This window comes from Calonectris borealis, chromosome 1, assembly GCF_964195595.1.
Source record: "Calonectris borealis chromosome 1, bCalBor7.hap1.2, whole genome shotgun sequence".
In the NCBI taxonomy this organism is placed as follows: Eukaryota; Metazoa; Chordata; class Aves; order Procellariiformes; family Procellariidae; genus Calonectris; species Calonectris borealis.
Window position 1 is genome coordinate 109,131,386 of NC_134312.1, and position 19,147 is coordinate 109,150,532.

General features: G+C 39.4%; 1 protein-coding gene across 1 annotated transcript in view; it reads right to left on the reverse strand.

The window, feature by feature from the left end:
- Positions 1–721: 721 nt before the first annotated feature.
- SAMSN1 (SAM domain, SH3 domain and nuclear localization signals 1) overlaps positions 722–19,147 on the reverse strand; it is a 37,999-nt gene continuing 19,573 nt past the window's right edge. The window contains exons 3-8 of the mRNA XM_075170402.1: positions 18,476–18,631; positions 16,308–16,428; positions 14,744–14,895; positions 11,453–11,659; positions 10,271–10,421; positions 722–1,406 (exon numbers count right to left, since the gene is read on the reverse strand). Coding sequence (XP_075026503.1) covers positions 1,201–1,406; positions 10,271–10,421; positions 11,453–11,659; positions 14,744–14,895; positions 16,308–16,428; positions 18,476–18,631 — 993 coding nt within the window. The 3' untranslated portion in view covers positions 722–1,200. The remainder of the gene's footprint in view (positions 1,407–10,270; positions 10,422–11,452; positions 11,660–14,743; positions 14,896–16,307; positions 16,429–18,475; positions 18,632–19,147) is intronic.

The following is a 19,147-nucleotide window of genomic DNA, read 5'->3' on the forward strand; positions in this document are numbered from 1 at the left end:
CAAAATGCCTTAAATAATGAAAATTGTGTGACTAATTAGTGAGCAAAAAGTTTCTCTGTTGATTTGATACACGGATTATTATGCATGATAAAAATGCGCAGTGGAGTTGCTATTTACAGTGTTAGTCTTAGAACAGAGCAGTCTTTGAAATGTAATGACCGTATTAAAAATCAAGTGGATTTTAAAGGGCTCAAACACATGATTCTGTTTATTATTGCAGGAAGTACTCTCAAAGAAGACAGGCAGTTAAAATGTGTATTCCAGTGGAAAATATACTGGGAAATGACAATAAAATCTCATATGAAAAACAACAGTGCACAATAACCATATTAGCTTCCGAGTTTTGTATACAAATACTCTATTAACAAACTTCACATCACGCACAAAAGGCAAGAGCTTCACAAAAAATGATCATAAAAGCATGGCATTGATACTGATTTTTTTTTGCTCCAAGCTTGCATTCTCCGTATAATGCTTGGGAAGAATGAGAACAGGTGTGAAAATACCAATAAAGAAATTGCCAGTGCATAAGCCATTCAAATGGCTATGTTCTCTAAAAGATAATGAACACAGAGAGCTTGATTCAGATTCACACTACAGTTCTTTTGTACCTCCAGGATAAACTGTAGGAGATGATAGTCTACTTTAGAGCCTGTTTTGGAGAAGAATAGCATGAAACATCTTTAATATTAATGAGAATTAGCTTGGTACTTTTCAAAGTAGGATGTGAATGTATCCACCATTTTATTATAATGATATATCAATGAAAATACATTCTGTACAAATATCAGCAGAACACATCTGAAAATAGAGACAGTGTGTTTAATCTGTATCTTTTTAAAATAAATATGTACAATATTTACATTTTGGACAGTTCCAGAAATGAACATGTCCAGATTATGTACCACTACCTAAAACAATTATTATAGAAAATGCATTTACAAACATTTATAAATACATATGTATAAACTTTTTCAGTGAAATGTCTGTGGCTTCATTGAAAAGAAAATAATGAGATATTCTTATTATCAGCTAACATTTAGCTATCAAGTATCCACATATTAAACAGTCTAGAGCATCATACATCAGACAGAAGTAGATTTTCGGTGTTGAGAGTATTTTGTGTTCTGCTTCTGTGCCATCATACCAGCAAATCTGATTGTCTTTTCTGAAAATCTGCAGAAAAGCAGCAGGACTGAATCAGTTTGACTCAGTGATTGTTATTGACTGCACCATGTCAGACAGGGTTTCTGGGTCTACTTCTTCTTTACCATTATCTGAATTTTCTGATGAGATGTAACAGCCAGAATCTCTTGGGCAGTCATTTAACTGTGATTTGTCAAAGCTGTGGCGAGGGCTTAAGCTCCGTGTCTCCTGAGCACCCTCACTTTTCTGCTGTTGTTCAACTAGAAAGAACAGAAAAAGAAAGAAAAAAATTGTCAGAATAAGTATCCTTGGAAAGAGTTTGAGATAGCAACATGACTGTTCTTGAAGAACTGTAGAAACAGAGCTGGTAATATACACGTGACTGGATCAATATCTTTTGTCTATCAGAAATCAGAATCAGGTTGGTTTTGATCCTGTAGGATGTTGCTCAGAGGTGAATGCTGGAGACTTTGGCCTCATCCTTTAGACTGAGGTCCTTTAGGCTGTCCATAGGTGCAACAGTCACCATGTGTGGTCACCGTGCCCACAGTAGAGGTGGCAGATTTTCCCCTCCCACATTCATGTATTCCAGAGCCTGCTCATGCAATTAATCATGTAGCCGCTGTGCCTTGTTTATAACACATTGCATTATAGATGCTGTGTCTTTTGAATGTAACCCCCACCATTTTACCTACTCTGTGCACTGTATAGATACAATGCACTGGTCTTCAGAAGTGCTCAGCATAAAGATGTGGTAATCAGGTTTTCTAAAGCACTGGACTTTTCAGTGGGAGTGGGTGGCTGGAAACTTCCTAAACTTAGCTTGATATCCAAAAGATTATTTTCCAAAACACAAAGGCCTCAGAGAAAGCTAAGATGCCTAACTCCTGCTGTATGGTTTTTGTACACTGTTCCAAAACTAAGCAGAAGCAAATCATCTTGCAAATAATTTGTATGACTAATGCTGTATGACTAATCTGTTAAAACTCAAAACTGTGCAACTCGGCGAGAGTATCGACAGACCTCTCAAAAAAAGCTCAACAAGCTGGTGCCTTGCAGACAGGATATACCTGTATATCTTGTGGTTAAAGTTTGTGTTCGTATTTTCTGGCTGTGAAATACATGATGTTTACTCACAGTAAATTTCTTGAGAAAGCAAGCTATAAAATATAAAATCTTTCTCTTTCTTACTTTTTTTTTGGTATCGCCCTCCTGTAACTGTATTTTTACTTCAAACTGTGGCTTGCTTTCCAAAGAAAGTATAAGGAACAAATCTTACAGGACACAGATGGTTTTACCCCAGATTTTCGCCCTTCAGAAAAATGGTACTTTCTTGCTTTTGCAAAGAAAGTTCCCTTGTTTCACTTGACTTGTTACCTCATGGTTAAATAGTTAGCTTCTTATCTTTAGTGAGATTTAAGCTGTCTCAATTCAAGTCTAGGCAGAATGGAAGTCCTAATACATGAAGGATTTTATCCTTTGTCAAAATCTAAATCTAGTTTGTCTCCCAGAATTATAGAATTTCTACAAGGAAAATTCATACTGACATGTGTTTCAATTGTTGGAAGTTATAAGATTTGGTAAGATTGGAAAGATTTTAAATTTGGATTTTTTTTTTTTTAAATCTTGTGTTGTATGGTATAACAAAGAATAAATTAGAAATTAAAAATTGAAATGTTTCACTCTAAAAGTATTGAAACGGAACAGCAGGAGAGTCAGTACCTTTCTTCATTGTGTGAGATTTCAACGAACTTATTTCACAAAGCGTTTTGATAAATTGAGAAACATTTTTAGGTCTTGATGGAGGTCTTGTAGATTTGTTTGGACTGATTAATTCTGTTTAATATTTTCTAACTTTCAATTGCCTAATTAAGTTAATAAACTAATCTGATTTTTGAAGAAAAGAATCCCAAGTCTCAACTTAGTCATTTTTGCATTAAGCCTGAGGTTATAGGCATAACCTGATGTATTTAAAAAAAAAAAAAAAAACCAACCAAAACCCAAAGCAAAACCAAAAACTGTAAATACTTGCCAAGGAATAGAAGTCCCACCTTGTTCCCGAATAAATTAATGGTTAATTGCACTTGCGTGAAAGAGTACACCTTTCAGCAGATTTAATTGATATTTGTAACTGTTTGATCTCCTCCTCACTTTACAGAACACAGTTTGTCATGTCGAATGTTATCTCTCTTTGCAGGGAAAATATTTGGTCAGGTAGGGTCCGATTGATTTCTGATTTAAGTCAGGAAGGAATTACAAAAGGCATTACACCAGCGAAGGTATTACTGCTGCTATTAGTAGCAGCAGCAGTAGTTTAGCACAAATAACAGCAGATGCCCCAGTAAAGCCTTGTCTGAACTGTGTCATTAGCTCCTCGCACCCATCCCACCCACGCCAAGACGAGCCAGGTCGTGGTCGCTGTGGGCTGACAGAGCCCAGCCCACAGGCTGGGTGAAGTCCTCCTGCGCGGCTGCGGGCAGGGCTCCCCTGCCCTCCGCTGTAATCCCCTCGTCAGCCTAATGCTGCCTGCTGCTACTTTTATTAGCTTCTCTAGCATCAGCTGCTGCCCTGGCAAGCAGTGACTTAAAAAGTGTTAATCCTGTTTACATTTTCAAGGTCAAATAGGAACCTCCATCCACTTTGTTTGTTTTACAGTGGAAAGAAGACCATGTAACTCGTGGATTAAAAAGAAAATGCAGTTACAGTCAGTGTATTAGTGCCCTGTAACTAGTTGTGGTAATAGTTGTCACTCACTAGTTGTGAGTAGCTCCGATGTGAAAAACAGATCCTAAATTCTTTTGTAGCGATGTCTTTCCCTTGTGTGTTTCAAGGGAAAAGACACAGACAAGCCTGGAACTGAGGTTTTTTTAAAATCTGAAATTACGTCAGTTAGGAGAATAAGAAATTTCTATTTAGAAAACATACAGAAATGTAAAACTTCTGTCTCTTCCCATAACAGAAGAATTTTTTACATGAAAAACTAAAAACCAAAAATCTTCAGGTGTTTGAGACAGTAAAAATATTGTATTTTCTATCTTTCATTGTGAGCAGAAAAAGTTGAAGAATTTTGAAGAAGTTGAAGAATATTTAAGAAAAGACTGAAAGCAAACTTTGGTGCTTTTTTTTTTTTTCTCTCTTTAAAGCAGCCTTAAATATTATGCAGTAACTACTAAACCACTTGAACAGGATACTGAGTATTATAAATATATGTAGCATACAACTTGAGATGTTGCTTCACGAGAAAAGAAACTACGCTTTTTTTTTCTTTTTTCTTTTTAGCTTTTGGCTCTTACATTCAGTTCTACTTAATTCCTTCCTCACGTACATGTTCACGTTCTACATTAGTAAAGGTAAGTTTGCTGTCTGAATCTTTTGGACATCAGAAGAAAGATACAATGCACAGGAAACAGGAATTGATAAAATTAAACTGCCGTTAGATGTTGCAGAGTCATCAGAAATAACTATCTTATCAACAAATGGAGGTCCTATCATTTTTCTACAGTAAAGCAGTTTCATATAAGATAAATAGCTTTCAGTCACTGTTGTCTATGATATGGCCAGAAGAGTCCAAGATATGCATCATTTTGACACATACATTCTAATACTACTTTAGACGGTAGGATTATGTTCAGACTTCTGAAAAAAATGTGAGGCCTTTAGCCTTGGTAATAGATGTGTGATGCATACTCATCTTCCTCGCTATTTAGATCTTTGAAATGAATATTTGTTATTCAATGCCATAGATGCGCATGACACATGCAGGGATAGATGTCTTGTTTCTTTCACCAGCTTTTTTCCCTTTTTTAATGAGTTTAAAGTCCTGATTAGGAAAGGGCTTTAAGCTTAGGTTTAAGGCAATTCAGCTCAAGAATGTACAGAGGTCACACTAACTCCTGTGCGGTTATGTCAGTTTAAACCAGATGAGTGGCAGGAGGCTTGGATTTTGTCTTGGAAAAAGAGAAGGTCACCCAGCAGCAAGCCGTACTTCACGAGTGTGCCCTCTGAGAGTTTGCCTTCATGAGTTCTGCCCAGAAGGAGAACTGGGCTGGGAGCACGATGCTTTAGGCTGAGTCACTGGCGTGCCTTCTGGAAGGTGCAGCAGTGACATACTGAGCAGCACCATACAATAACTAAATAGAACAAAGTGTGTCTTCAAGGCTGACGTTAGACCTCCTAGGGACGTAGGAAGGCCATGTATCAGCCTGTAGTGCCTGTATCAGTTAGACCACCTAAGTGTTAAAATGAAATGAAAACTCACAGAGCATCAAACTCAGAAAGGATCATTTTGAAGCAGTAAATGGCGATACTTCTTGAAAAAGAAGCAGAGAAACATGAAGTGGTTCTGTACACACATGCAACACTTCGGGGACTCAAAGGAGTAAACCTTTTGTGGATATTTACAGACATGCAACTTAAAAAATTGCACTCACTGAAGTCAGTGGCATAGCTTTTCTGGGAGGGATACTGAACTGATGGGAGAGGAGAGTCTATGATGAAAACAGAAATGAAAAGCTTCTTTTTTCTCTAAAATCTGGAAGTAAGCAGATGTGCCTGAAAAAAGGTGAAAAATGCGAATACTCATGCAAGGATGAGCTTCCTTGGGAGATCTGGAAATATTATGTCCAGATCAATGAGTTGTACCACAGTACAGAAGGGGAGATAGTCTTTGAGCACTGTTTGACCTTGAGATGAAATTGTGTAATCCCACGTACTTAAAGGGACTGCCCAGTGTAAACTGGTACTCTTGATGCTAGGTCCTCATGTAAGGAATGCAGCTGAGTACTGAAAGTCATGTCCTCAGCTATCTACTATCTTGCTGTCCAAGTACAATAAATAAGGAACAAACCTTATCTGGTACTGGCAGTGGGATTTAGAGGATGATCTGGCACTTAAATATGAAAAGTAAGCTAAGAAAGTGGATTTGGGGAGATAAGCGTAAAATATTACCCCGAAATTGCACATATGCACCTTTTTTTTCTATGAAATGAACTGTATGCACATATCCAATGAAGTCTAATTCTTCTTTAACTCAGAATAACTTTGGACTAATGTAACCCACTGGACTTCAGGAATGAACTTCTTGACTTACATCATCTAAGTGAGAAGAGAATCAAGGCTATTTTGCACGCACAAAAACCTGTGTCCTGGGAAGCGGTCAAGAAAAAAGTTCCAAACTTCTTTTATTACTTTATTCATTAACCATCCAGCAACTGCTTCACTTTAAAAATAGCATCTTACAAAAGCACAGACATCCATCTCCTGTCCAGAAGCCATCTGGGAGAAGAATGGAAAGCTATTAAGAAATACTTTGTGAAAAAGAGCTTTTTTTTCCTCCCCAGCCTTGAATTCATGGAAACCAATCATTTTGTACCAAATATATAGGTCTGATCAACTTACAGAAAATCTAAAAAGAGATCTGGGAAGGGGAGGAAGGTCATGAGGAGCTTACAAGACCTTGCAGTTCTAGGATAGTCTTGCTACGTGAAGTACTTGAAGATGGTGAGTTTGGGCCTGGACTCCCAGGAGAGGTAGAAAGGAGATAGTGCAGTACCAGGAAGCAAAATCTGCTTAAAAAACACTATGTGGTAGCATTTGCTAAATAAAACTTACTTTTTCATTCCTGGTATCAGCTGGGTAAAGTTTTTCCTTTGAGATTCATTCACGTCTAAATCAAATGTAAGGTGAAAAAATTCTGACTGCCAGAAGTCCTACATTTTGGACGGTTTTAAGAAGCATATAATGTGGAAACTATTGCTGCAGGTCTTTTGGTTAGAAAACTCAATAACTCTTTATTCTGTAACATGAATTATATAGTCATAAGTATGCGGCATGAGGAAATCACTTAGTGTAACATACAATAAACGTCAAGAAAAAGCCAAGGAGAGAAAAAGAAATTAAAAGCCCTGTAAAAAAATCTGGACATTTCACAATATCAGATATCACATTAAAGAAATAGTAAATCTTGGTTTACTACATTTATAGTAGAATCTAGTAAAATGAGGCTATGTTCCAGCATGCTTGGCTGTTCTGAATAATAGCAGAGTCACAAAAACTCAGAAACTCTTGCATTTCAACTCTGGACCATACCTGAGACTCCATCCATTAATCAAACACGTGCTTTATGGAAACACATATGTAATGCAAAGACATGGAAGTCTTCGAAGCTCTGTGAGAAAGATGAGCTTAGAACAGTAAATACGGTCCATGGCCCTAGTATGTTTTTTCACAAAGCTTATAAAAAGAGTGAACTTTTATCTGGAAAAGTGCTGAACTTCTGTCTCGAATACTCTTGGCCAGTAAACAGATTACCTTGTAGCTGTGGGTAATTATGCTGCTCACTTCTAAGCAATGCAGAAAATCAATTTTAATTAAAAAATCATTTATGCTGGACTGAGTCATGCCCATTTAGGAAAAAAAAAAGTATTGACCAAGGAAAGTTCAGTTCAGATGCAGAATTCACTTTCACAGTAGCACCCAGCTCTTTCAACCCAATTTTCCAGTGGGATTGACAGAAGGACAAAGAGGTCAAATGATTCGGACAAAGTCAGACTCATGCTGAGCTTATCCCCAAGATGATCTTGACTCCCCGTCTTTGATTATAACGACTTAACAGGTAGCTTCTATCAATTTTAGTCTTTAGTATCTTCCTTTTTAGAGCAGGTTGTTAAATTCTGTTCTGTCCCTACCAGTCATGTGACAAATGCTATGAACCTTTGGCAACCAGACAAGGCAAGGATTTGATTCAGTCCTGATTCAAGACAGTATCCCAAACCAGGAAAGTATTTATGTGTGGCTTACTTTAAAATATACATGAGTTTTATGAAACTCAGCTAGCCTTAAATGAATGCTTATATTGGGCATGGTATATAAAGATGTCTTGGTTCTGGTCCCTGAGAGTATTCATAAATTCTGGGAATATTTTTTTATTGAATTTGAATCCTGGACATATTGGCTATACCTACCTAAAGTGGGTGTAACCAAATATTCATTTCATCTCTTGATCTGAGACTACAGTGTCATCACTGATTTTGAAACATGGTCCACTTTATAAGATTTACTGTTATTATTTCCAGAACCATTACAAGAATTTAAACTATTAGACTACCATACAGATAACATCAGGGACACTGTTTTGCCTGGAGAAGTGACTTAATCTCATGCTGCCAATTAGGAAGAACCCTATTTAGATAATTAAGGTAAATTTATTAATTTTCAGTCTTAGGTTTGGTCCTTGCACAGGTGTATGTAAAATATTAAGTGTTAAGACACGCTCAGAAAAAGAAAAACTTGGTGTCATCATCTAAAAAGGTTGCTATGCTTTTTGTTACACAATGAATATCAATAGTAAACCATATCCTCATTACTCCAGAATAGTTTGACACTTGCGAGGCCTGTTAAAAACCATTATGTTTTGATTTTGTTTTTCACAATGATGCAAAACTGCAAAATTACAATCTAGCGGGTTTTTTTGTGTTAAATATTGATATAGAAACACATACATAATAAAAGGTGCCGAAAGTGCAGCAAGGCTAGTTACCAAGAAGTGTACACAAATATACGTATATCAGTTTAAGGGCAAACTAGGGAAACAAATGTATTTTGAGACAATTGCAGCTAGATCCCTGCAATACAATCCTTGAAAAATGTAACCCTTTTTTTCCTGGATTCACTCTTTCGATCACTACTTCTACAGAGACAGCCCTTCAAGAGTCCTTTTCTAGCCTGTCATCTCACAAAGGTATAGACCAGAAAGAACTACTGAAGCTGGTGGGCAAAGAAAACCCTTTGAATGCCTCTCCAATGTGTTTGCAAGAACCTTACCTTTCCCTGGAAGCTAAGAACAGACTGCACCTACAAATGGGGTCCCGAAAAAGCCCAAGCGTACAGTAAAAAACAAGGTCAGCAACGACACGAAGAGGGAGATTAGAGAACATCTGCAGGGAAAGCTGAATGGCTGAGGTAGCCAAAGACATGCTTAGAGATCCAGAGAGATTTATGTTCTGAAGCACAGAGGGTATGTATGTGCATGCAGGTATGTGCGTACATATGTACGTGTGCTGGAGTGAGAACTGGAAAGCTACCTACCTACTGAGGAGATAAAAAGTGGACACCTGACAAGAATTGATATTAAAATATCCCAGGAGGACATTGCTTTTCCAGGTCTCCTTTTCTTTCTTTCAGATGCTTCTCAACTGCGAGTGCACATTTGATGAAATGGCTGCTCAGTATAGAGGTGAGTATACATGAATATTAATGAAGAGGAAAACATCTCCTGTTTTAGCTAAATATCTAATTAAGTAGATGCTTAGCGGTAGTTTCTAGGAATTTGACATAAATTATTGAAAATTCGGAGTCAGGCTGGACATATTAAAATATTATGAGAACAGTATTTTCTGTTCTGTATCCTAGCTTTTCCACTCCCAATGAAAGGAACAAGTGAAGAAAACATAATGGTGATCAATACACATACAAAGAGACACACTGTATGATCAGCTTTTGGAAACTCACCGGAAACTTGAGTCAAATTCATTTTGAGAAAGGAATACAAACCAGCTATTAGTATATATATTTTTTTTTTTTTTTTTACAAAACCTTCCTACAAACGAAACTCATTTGGATAAGAATTTAAGTGTGGGATGAAGTGAGGGAAGGAAAAACTGTATTCTTCTGCAGAATGTTGTTTAAAAAAATTTAAAGAAAATTCTTTACTGTAGCTATTTGAAATAAGCTCTCTTTTAGTTAAGATACTAGCACAAAGTTTGGGAGGTTTTATTTTCTGCTCTGCACAGACCTTGTGAATTTGGGGGAGTCACTTAATCTCTCTGGGGGTTGGGTGCCCAACCATAAATAGGGTTGTTCTTAAGCAATAGTTGCTACCAATCTCTAGTGTAGGACCTATAAATAAGAAATTTTAAATCATTCATGTGTAACTAGTATAGTAATCATACGTATCTAGAAGAGATGTACTGTTTGCTATCTGAACAAATAAGAAAACCATCTGGCTCCATGTTTCATATTTAAAAGAAAAATCATTTAACAGAGCAGTGTGAGAATCACTATTTCTTTAAATGTGTTTCTTCAGTTAAAACTTGCACATGACTCTTAACAAAACTTAAACACTTACTGTCATAGTCCTGTAGATTTTCAATTGCTGATAACAATCTTGCCCTGTCTTCTGGATTTGAAATATTTAATTCGATCAGATGGCTCTCCTGTAGGTCCTTTAAATCCTCTAGATTTTCATAGCCATTTAGCAAGAGGGTTGAGGCATATTCCTACAAAAAGAAACAAGCAAATCCTCTCATGTAAACGAGCACTATGTTTAGCAGAAGAGTAGGAACAATTTCTCTTTTACTTTTTTGTCAGATTGGAAATGGGCTCCATTCTCCAGTCTGATTGACCCGCCTTTGGCGTAAAACCAGAGCTGGAGAGCAAGAGACGACAGAGGCAGAGATGCCTGGGGGTCCTCCTGGCCATCCCAGCATCTGTGCCTGAGTTGTCTAACAGAGTCTGGCAGCAAATTGGAGCAGGACAGAGCTTTGCCAGAAATTATTTAATCTGCCGAGCATCTGGACGTTTGTGGGTCACCCCATGAGTGCATCCCATGCTGGGTCCGGGAGGGCCCTGAGGTAGGGTGTGCTCTGCCTTTGCACAGAAGGAGCCCTTTGATATAAGCGAGGGTGAGAAGCTGAGGGAGCCCTCAGCCATGCTGTGTCACACATGGTCCCCCTTGAGCTGTGTGTTGACACAGTATGAAAATCTGCACGTACTCCGGGGAAAGGAGTGTTTGCATCAGCACCAAAGCAATAGCCGTTATTAAAAATGTTACCTGTAAATCATGACCTAATTACGCTTTGACACTCAGTCAAGAGCTAGGGTTGCAGAGAAGGAGAGAGGCGCAACATGAGCATAGTGCAAAAAGACTATTGCGCCCTGAAGATCACGAGAAATTAGAAACCCGAGTTCTAAATGTTGGCACTGGGATCAGACTGCAGTTCTGTCCCTGAGGTGTCCACCATCACACACCTCCTACACTGAGGCACACAAGTGCAGTCAGGTTACGGTGACTTGACAAATCACCACCGTGCCTCTTTGTGTGGAGTCTCTTAGCCTAACCAAATGACATGGTAAAATGCAGTTCTATAAGCCACTCGCATCAGATGAAAGACAGACACGAAGCTGCTTTGCTTTGCTGACATCAAAACTGCTGAAACCTGCCTTTCTACTTCTGCCTGTAAATGACATCCAAACCCGAGCGCACAGAAATGAAACGTTTGAAATGCAGCTGGGAAACGCGTTGGCTGACCTGCAGGTGGACACAGTCCAGGAGCTCTTGCAATGTTTTGGGCTTGGTCTTTTTGCTTCCTCTGTGTGGCTTTATCTTTCTGGGTGCAGCTTCCTCTTCCAAGATAATATCCACGTAAATGAACTTGAAGTTCCCTACTTTGTTGTTCAGCATGCCTGTCCATATGCCCATGGGGGTTTTACAGATGATATCTATAATGTCTCCTTTCTAGAACAATAAAAAAAAGCACACCACTGCTTGCACATCTGGTTTGTTACACGTAGCTTTTCCTCTATGGACCAAAACCAGCACAGACAGCACAGAATCTTAGCAGTCAGTGCAAAGTAACTTTTTAAGATTACCTAGATTTAGCTCCTTTGCTTTTATAAAATCCCAGCAAAATAATTACAGAAAATTGAGTTAGTCCTTATTTCCAAACCTTTGCAAAGGAGAGGTGAGCATAAGCATCCCCTGTCACCATTTTTGTGCTCCACTTGGTCCTTGAAAAGGGATAGGGTGGCATCAGCAATCAACTTTTGCCATGGATAGTGGGCATAGCTTTGGCAAAAAGCAAGGGAACACTGTGAGGTTATTTTCCAAATATGTGCCAAACCATTTTCACAATAATCTTATTATCCAGCATCTCAAGGGTCTTCAAAAACTAATAGCTGAGCTATGTGAAAGGTGGATTCTTACCCATTTTACAGTAAAAAACACTGGCTACATTTCTCAAAGGCAATAAAGAACATTTAACTCCCTTAATATCTTCCTGTCTGTCCTTCCCAAAGGACTGACAAATTTTCCCACTATTATTAACACAATTGATTGAGAAAATAGTGGAAGGTGCCTTAGCAGACAGATGTAAAGGCTTCAGCTCTCTACACTCACAAACTGAGTGCAAAAAAGAGTGACCACACAGCTTCTTCAAGAGGGCTTTTTGGTAAAGGTGTTCACAGCCACGCTGTGGGAACCAAGGTCTCAGCTCAGCAAAAGAGTCACTCTGAGTAATTCTTGTAGTAAAAAGGCTCCCTTGTAAGTCATACCCCCTACACAACTTGCTCCCCTGACCTCAGAATTGAGTCCTCTCTTCTGGGCAGGTACCACAGAACTTACAATAACGTTGAAAGTCTTTAAAGAGTTATCCAACAAATCCCCACGTACACACTTCATTTGGCATTCTGTTACAAAGTTAAAAATCAAACTCAGTTTGGTAAAATACCTGTTAACAGCTCCAAGACTTTCAAATCTTTTCTGGTCTGGTCAAGAGACTGCAAGTAAAGCAGTCACCCTAGTTTTGGTACAAACCCAAGTATGAAATTGACTGTGTTCCAGTGACCTGGTTTTGTTGGAATATGGAGCTCAGAGCTATGAGCACGTTTGAAATGGAAACTAAACAAACATTTGTTTAAAGGTCTATAAGCACACATATTATTCTACACACTCATGGAGGCTCAGGAACTTCAGACGTGGATGCAGATCAGGATTAGGTAGTGGCTCTAAGCCAAGCTGCAGGCACGTTTTGAATTCAGATTCAGGGTACTGAAATTTTGTGAGATAAATTTAGGGGATTTCAACCCTAAGTATTAGTTTATAATTCTAAAATACACCACCCCAGTGACTAAAAAGGAACCTAGGTGAGCCAGCAGACATTTGCCGTTTCGTGACCAATTAACTGTTTGGAAAGAAATGCCCTAGGTGTGGGTGGAAGTGGAGGGCAAGTGGTGAAGACTGCAAGTACTGGCAGAGCAATGGCTGTAATGTAGGCCAGAGAGGAGGAGAGGGAGGTTGCAGTGAGATACTGTCCTGGTTCCAGCTGGGACAGGGTTAACTTTCTTCCCAGTAGCTTGGGGGGTGTGCTGTGTTTTGGGTTCGGTGTGAAAGGAGCGTTGATGGCCCATTGATGCTTTGGCTGTTGCTGGGTGATGCTTGCACCGGGAGGGGGGAGCACAGCCGGGGTGGTGGACCCAGCTGGCCGATGGGGTATTCTATACCATGTGACATCATGCTCAGTATAAAAACCAGGTGTGTGGGGGGGGCTCGCCCCCCGTTCGTGACACGCGGTCGGCGGTCGGTGAGTGGTTGTGTTGTGCATTGCCTGCTTTGTGTATTCTGTTATTGTTGTTGTTCTCATTGTTATTATTACTGTTCTACTTAGTTTTATTTCAATTATTAAACTGTTTTTATCTCAACCCGGGAGCTTTCCTACTTGTGCCCTCCCAATTCTCTTCCCAATCCCACCGGGGGGGGGGGTGATCGAGCGGCTGCGTGGCGTTTATTTTTGCTGGCTGGGGTTAAACCACGACAGATACAGATGAGGATTTTGACAAAAAGAAGAGGCTGTGAAGAAGAAGAAAAGATGCTGAAGTGTGAATATAATCTGGATATGAAGGTGTTTACAAAGAGGGGAAAGAAAGAAGTCCAGATTACAGACATGAGTAGTCTGAAGGATGATGATATTGAATGTATCTGTGCATGCAAGGAGAAGAAAAGGGCTGGGCTTTTTTAGTAATGTTCAACTGGACTCAGGTCTGGAGCCCCTTTTTCTCACTCACGCAGCCTGGACACCCCTGCCCTGTTGTCAGGGCTAGAGAAAATTCATGGTTCAAAGGTATGCTTAAAGAAAAGCTTAATGGAAAGGCGAACTGTTTTCATTAAAGACAATGGGTGCCACTGAGCTTTTGATATATCCTAGTTGTGACTGAAAAAGCTGGAGAGGCAACTTCACATCCCCTGGGACTCAAGTTTTTCTTACTCCAGACCTAGTATGTGGGAAGCAACCTGTATTTTACTCTGAGGAAAGCTGTGGTATCCAGGTAGATACCACGATGAGGTACCTACCTGGAGTCTATGCCTTAAAAAGCCTTTAGCAGCAGTTGGCTTTGCATCATTGTCTGAACTAAGTCCTTATTGAAGCATTGCAGTTGCACCAAGCATTGAAGTTGCACCAAGGGAGGTTTAGATTGGACATTAGGAGAAATTTCTTTACTGAAAGAGTGGTCAGGCCTTGGAACAGGCTGCCCAGGGAAGTGGTGGAGTCACCATCCCTGGAGGTATTTAAAAGACGTGTAGATGAGGCCCTTAGGGACATGGTGTAGTGGGCATGGTGGTGTTGGGTTGACGGTTGGACTCGATGATCTTAGAGGTCTTTTCCAACCTGTATGATTCTATGATTCTATGATTGCAAAACCAGATTGGTCTTGCTTTTGGAGGGTTACACATGCTTAACCGTTAAAAATGCATTAGTAAACATATTCTTGACATGTAAGAAATGCCCCCCCGGCAGAAAAGAAGAAATCCTGGTGGTTGTCTTACCTTGATTTTCAGAGAGTCAGTGTCATAAGGACTTGGTGTGAAGTCGGTGTGAACTTTGGCTCGACCGCAGAAGGGCCCACTGTAAGGGACTTCGTCATCAAACCGGAGGCTGTCCCTGTTGCTCGTTCCATCTGAGCAGCTGGTCACCCCACCTTAAAGAGAGTCAAGTTGAGAGATCTCCTGCACCAAATGCCCAGACATGCAATTCTGCACAGCAGCCGAGAGGAAAGTGTGCAAAAGCACAGAACTAGAGAAGGAGTGTACTCTGTGTGCTTTTGACACATTCCAGGAAAAATACATTCAATAAAAAGCATACTACAACAGACTGAAGCAAATAGGTAGGAGATCTTTCATTAACATCTTCCCTACAATAATCTTTTTCTGATGGTGATACTAATAGACTACACATTTTACTTACAGACTTATTGAAATATTACTTCGGCAGATTAATAAAATGTACTCTTAAAAGTGCAATTTAGGGAATTAATTCTGCTGAACTTCTCCTGTTTATTCAGAGAAATGAAAACAAGTACTGTAGAAGTTATTTTATTTCATTACAGAGCTAGCTAAACATCAAAGGAACCTGCATTGCAGAGGGCAATTTTAATCTTATCAACATTTCTGCCTGTCATTTTATCCAAGTTGAGCAATAAAATATCGGCAGAGTAATTCAAGCAAATTTGAGCAAGCTCTGCAATATCCCATCCAAATATGTTTTTAGATAAGAGCAGCAGTGTGTTGGAAGTAAACTCCCATATACAATTTTCACAAATCACATCATAGAAAATGATCATAAAAATGGTTTTGTTTGAGGTGATTGCTTAAGTGCGCAGCTCCGTCTCCGGGCCAGATTAACTACTAAGTGCAAATGGTCTGGACTGCAGCTCGAGTCCCCACTTAGGGCTCACGTGGTGCCTGCGGTGGTGGCACAGCAACATCATCATGGACAACTGTGGCCTGCTGCCCAGCAAATGCCCACAGCACAGCAGCGGATAGAGAAGTGGATAAAAAGCAGAGATTCATCTGCCCTCTGACTGAGACTACCCTGTTGGGAGAGGGTTTTCGGTGGGTTTGTGGAGAAGCAGACTGTGTTTCTCTTCATCGTGATCTGAAGCCGCCAGGTCAAGCCACATCACCCATCATCTCAGAGAGACCTTTCACTTTGTCTGCCTCACATCTGCAGGGCGAAGGATGAACTCACAGCCACTACCCTCAGAGAGGATGTTTGTGTCTGCATCCAGCGATTGCAACCCTATGGGTGCCAGGACCGTAGCAGCGGTAACCCCAAAAAACATTTATAGCATATATGCCAGCAACATCCCCTATAATCCACGTTATTTTTTTACTTCAGTTAATATTTCCACTCTTAAAAACACTCGGCTTATTTCTGGAGAGAGGTAATCTACCCTAGCTGCCACCCGTTTAATCAAATTACACTTTTGTCTGCCAGACTGAAGAGCTCTCTACTATCATGTTTTTGATCACCAGCTCTGATACCTCAGACTTAAACAATAACAATATTGATCCAGTGACTGAATAAGAAGTATGGATATCTTGTACTTACTAGATGAGCTCTGGCCACTGTTCAGACTATAGAGACTTTCCATAGAGTCACTGGCTTTTAGGGAGACCTTCTCAGTGTGTATTCCACCACCAGGATCACTGTCATCTTTTCCTTCTTCATTCTTTAACACAAAAATCAGATGTTAACCACCAAGAGATGTACTTTAGACAAACATTTTTTTTTTTTTAAATCATCATTGGAGATTAACTCATCATTACACTTTATTAAGAACCACTGTATGAGAGAAAGCGTTTTAGAAGTTGACGCCTGGTACTAGGGATGCCCAGCACCACCCCTAGCACCTTACAATCTTGGAGAAATCCTCTGTCTCCTCTCTGCCCCACTCGCTTCATTCCACTCCCGGTCAAGCAGCTAAACTGATTCTCCACCTCAGAAGACTGCAATATACCACAGCAGCGACAAAGGCTTGTAACGGGAAATTCACGGGTAGCCAGATAAGGTGTTTTTTCTGATTGTCTCAGAGGAGGAAATATAAAGTTTAATTCTGAAAGCACATGGTGAAGAGCTGATGCAGCTGTGTTTGCGTTGAACTTCTGAAAATCATGGGTGCTTGGCGGCAGGCTGGCACCCAAGCCAGGGCGTTCTGGAGACAGCTTGCACACACGTACGGCATCGGTGTGTTCTAGCACCGTGCTCACCACATTGCCCGACCTACACATTGGCCTCAAAATCCAGTGCATTTCAGAATTAAGATGCGTGTTTCTCTCACAAAATCTAATGGTGTATGAAATTAGCCCCTTGAGTTTATAACATTGAATCACACCTCAGGAATCACAGCCTATTCAAAACAATAAGATCCATATTTCAATCACAGGTAAGTTAGGGACAATGTAACAACTAAATGAAATAACGACGAGCTTTCAAAGGAAGGAATTTCTTCGGTAGATTTCATCACGTTGTCAAGGTACGTGATATTCCGATGCAACTGAAACATCCTGCAGTACTTAGGATGTTACGTTATATTTGGGGAAATATTAATTATTCATCAGTTGACTGATGAAGTCAAGCAAAGATGACAATGCATGTATGAAGTAGAGACCTATACGGGTATGTATAATGCATAGCATGGAAATGAAATATTATATTGGTTTTCAACAAGCACAGTGCTTGTTACACCAGGCAGCAGCATAACCCATAGATTAATCAGTGGGCCAGTATTGATTGTCATAATCTCCTGCAGGAACGAAGATTGTGGTACCTGTGTGTCCAACCAGATAATTCATTGAGTTTCTGTCATGTGAATCATTGCTGTAAACGTGCAGAAGTGTGCACATGTGTTGAAATTCTGATTTTTCTTTCTTACAATACAAAAATCATGGATTGCAACCTCTTGAATTTTAGCAAAAAATGCAAACTAAACTAATGACATAGGAATCCTTGTCTTTGATGTCCAAAAACCATCTAAAGGTATCCTGTGAAACACTATTTTCTACTTGTGAAGTTTCTTGCTTATTTTCCCTACTTATTTGATATTGACACATGTGTGGGATAGGATGCAGACTAGCTAGATTTTTGAGGATGATTAAGTATGAGAAGTCCTTTTTCCTTACGTTTTTTAAAATTTGGGACTCACTGACACAACATACTGAGAAAACGGTTTGCAGTGAGTGAAACATTATATGTTTTTATGTTTCTTAGGTTTGCTAAGATTAGATAAGGTAAAAGCAGGTAAGGCATATGAGTTGTCATGCTCTAGGATGCTGGCTGACCTCTACAAAATGGATTTTGGAAATAATTATTGTATTGAAGGACAAATTCTTCTAATGAAGCATTTTGTACAGGTTGGGTATCAGACTGCCGATGGGGTTCATCTGAGACTCCCTAGTGTCCACTTCAGGAGATTTTTTTGTGATGCTTATACAAATGCTCCTTGATGACAAAGCAAAATTCAATGCTGTAAAACTCCTATGTCTATCTTGGGCCTTTACTGTGTGATGCTTTAATTGTATATATGCATGTGTGTGTACATTAACATGCATGTGAAAAAAAGGGTACATACTAAAAGCTGTTTTAATTCAGTATGTGTTATCATGTTTTTATGGCTTGTCATAACTAATGACAATTGAAACATGAACAGGAAAAATGCACATAACACTTTTACTTCACATGTATTATCATCAAACACGAGATTCTTAAGTTGTATTTACCATCTCCTCAGAGAGTGCCTTGATGTACTTTTTACCCATCTTTTTCTTCATGGTAAGGGAAATGGCTCTCATCTTCTTACCCAAACTTCCTCCATTATTTGCTGCTTTAGTTTGTACTGCATCTCCAATGTCACTTATAGTCTCCAACTCAGATATCTGATTCGAAATAAAAAAGTAAGCAACAACTCACCATGAAAATGAAATTCATAGTAGTGGAATAGGAATTACAGAAAAATATTAAGGACACCAATGCAGTTAGGATGACAAAAGTTAGTCACAGCCATTTTCCTGGGGAATTGTGTACCTAAACAGATTTGCAGCACAACCACTGTATGTGTGAATGACAGAAGGAAAATATATTTTATGATAGAAAAAGTTGTTTCACATTGTTTATTGTCCTTAATCCAAACAAGATTTGAGGGGATTTATGGAGGTTCTTGAAAACAAAAATGACACATCTATGGGTTGCATACACGTGCTGGTTACTTTGAGCATGCACCAACCTGAAGTGCACTTTTGTCTTTTTGAAAAATTGTTTCTAATCTTCCCATCAAAGTACCGAAGTTTAGGTGTGATTCTCTTGTTCATTTTGGCAAGGGCTTAATCACCCAGACGGACCCAGGTACACAAGCAAAGTTCTCGCCAGTGTAAAATTTGCACAATAGTCTCCCA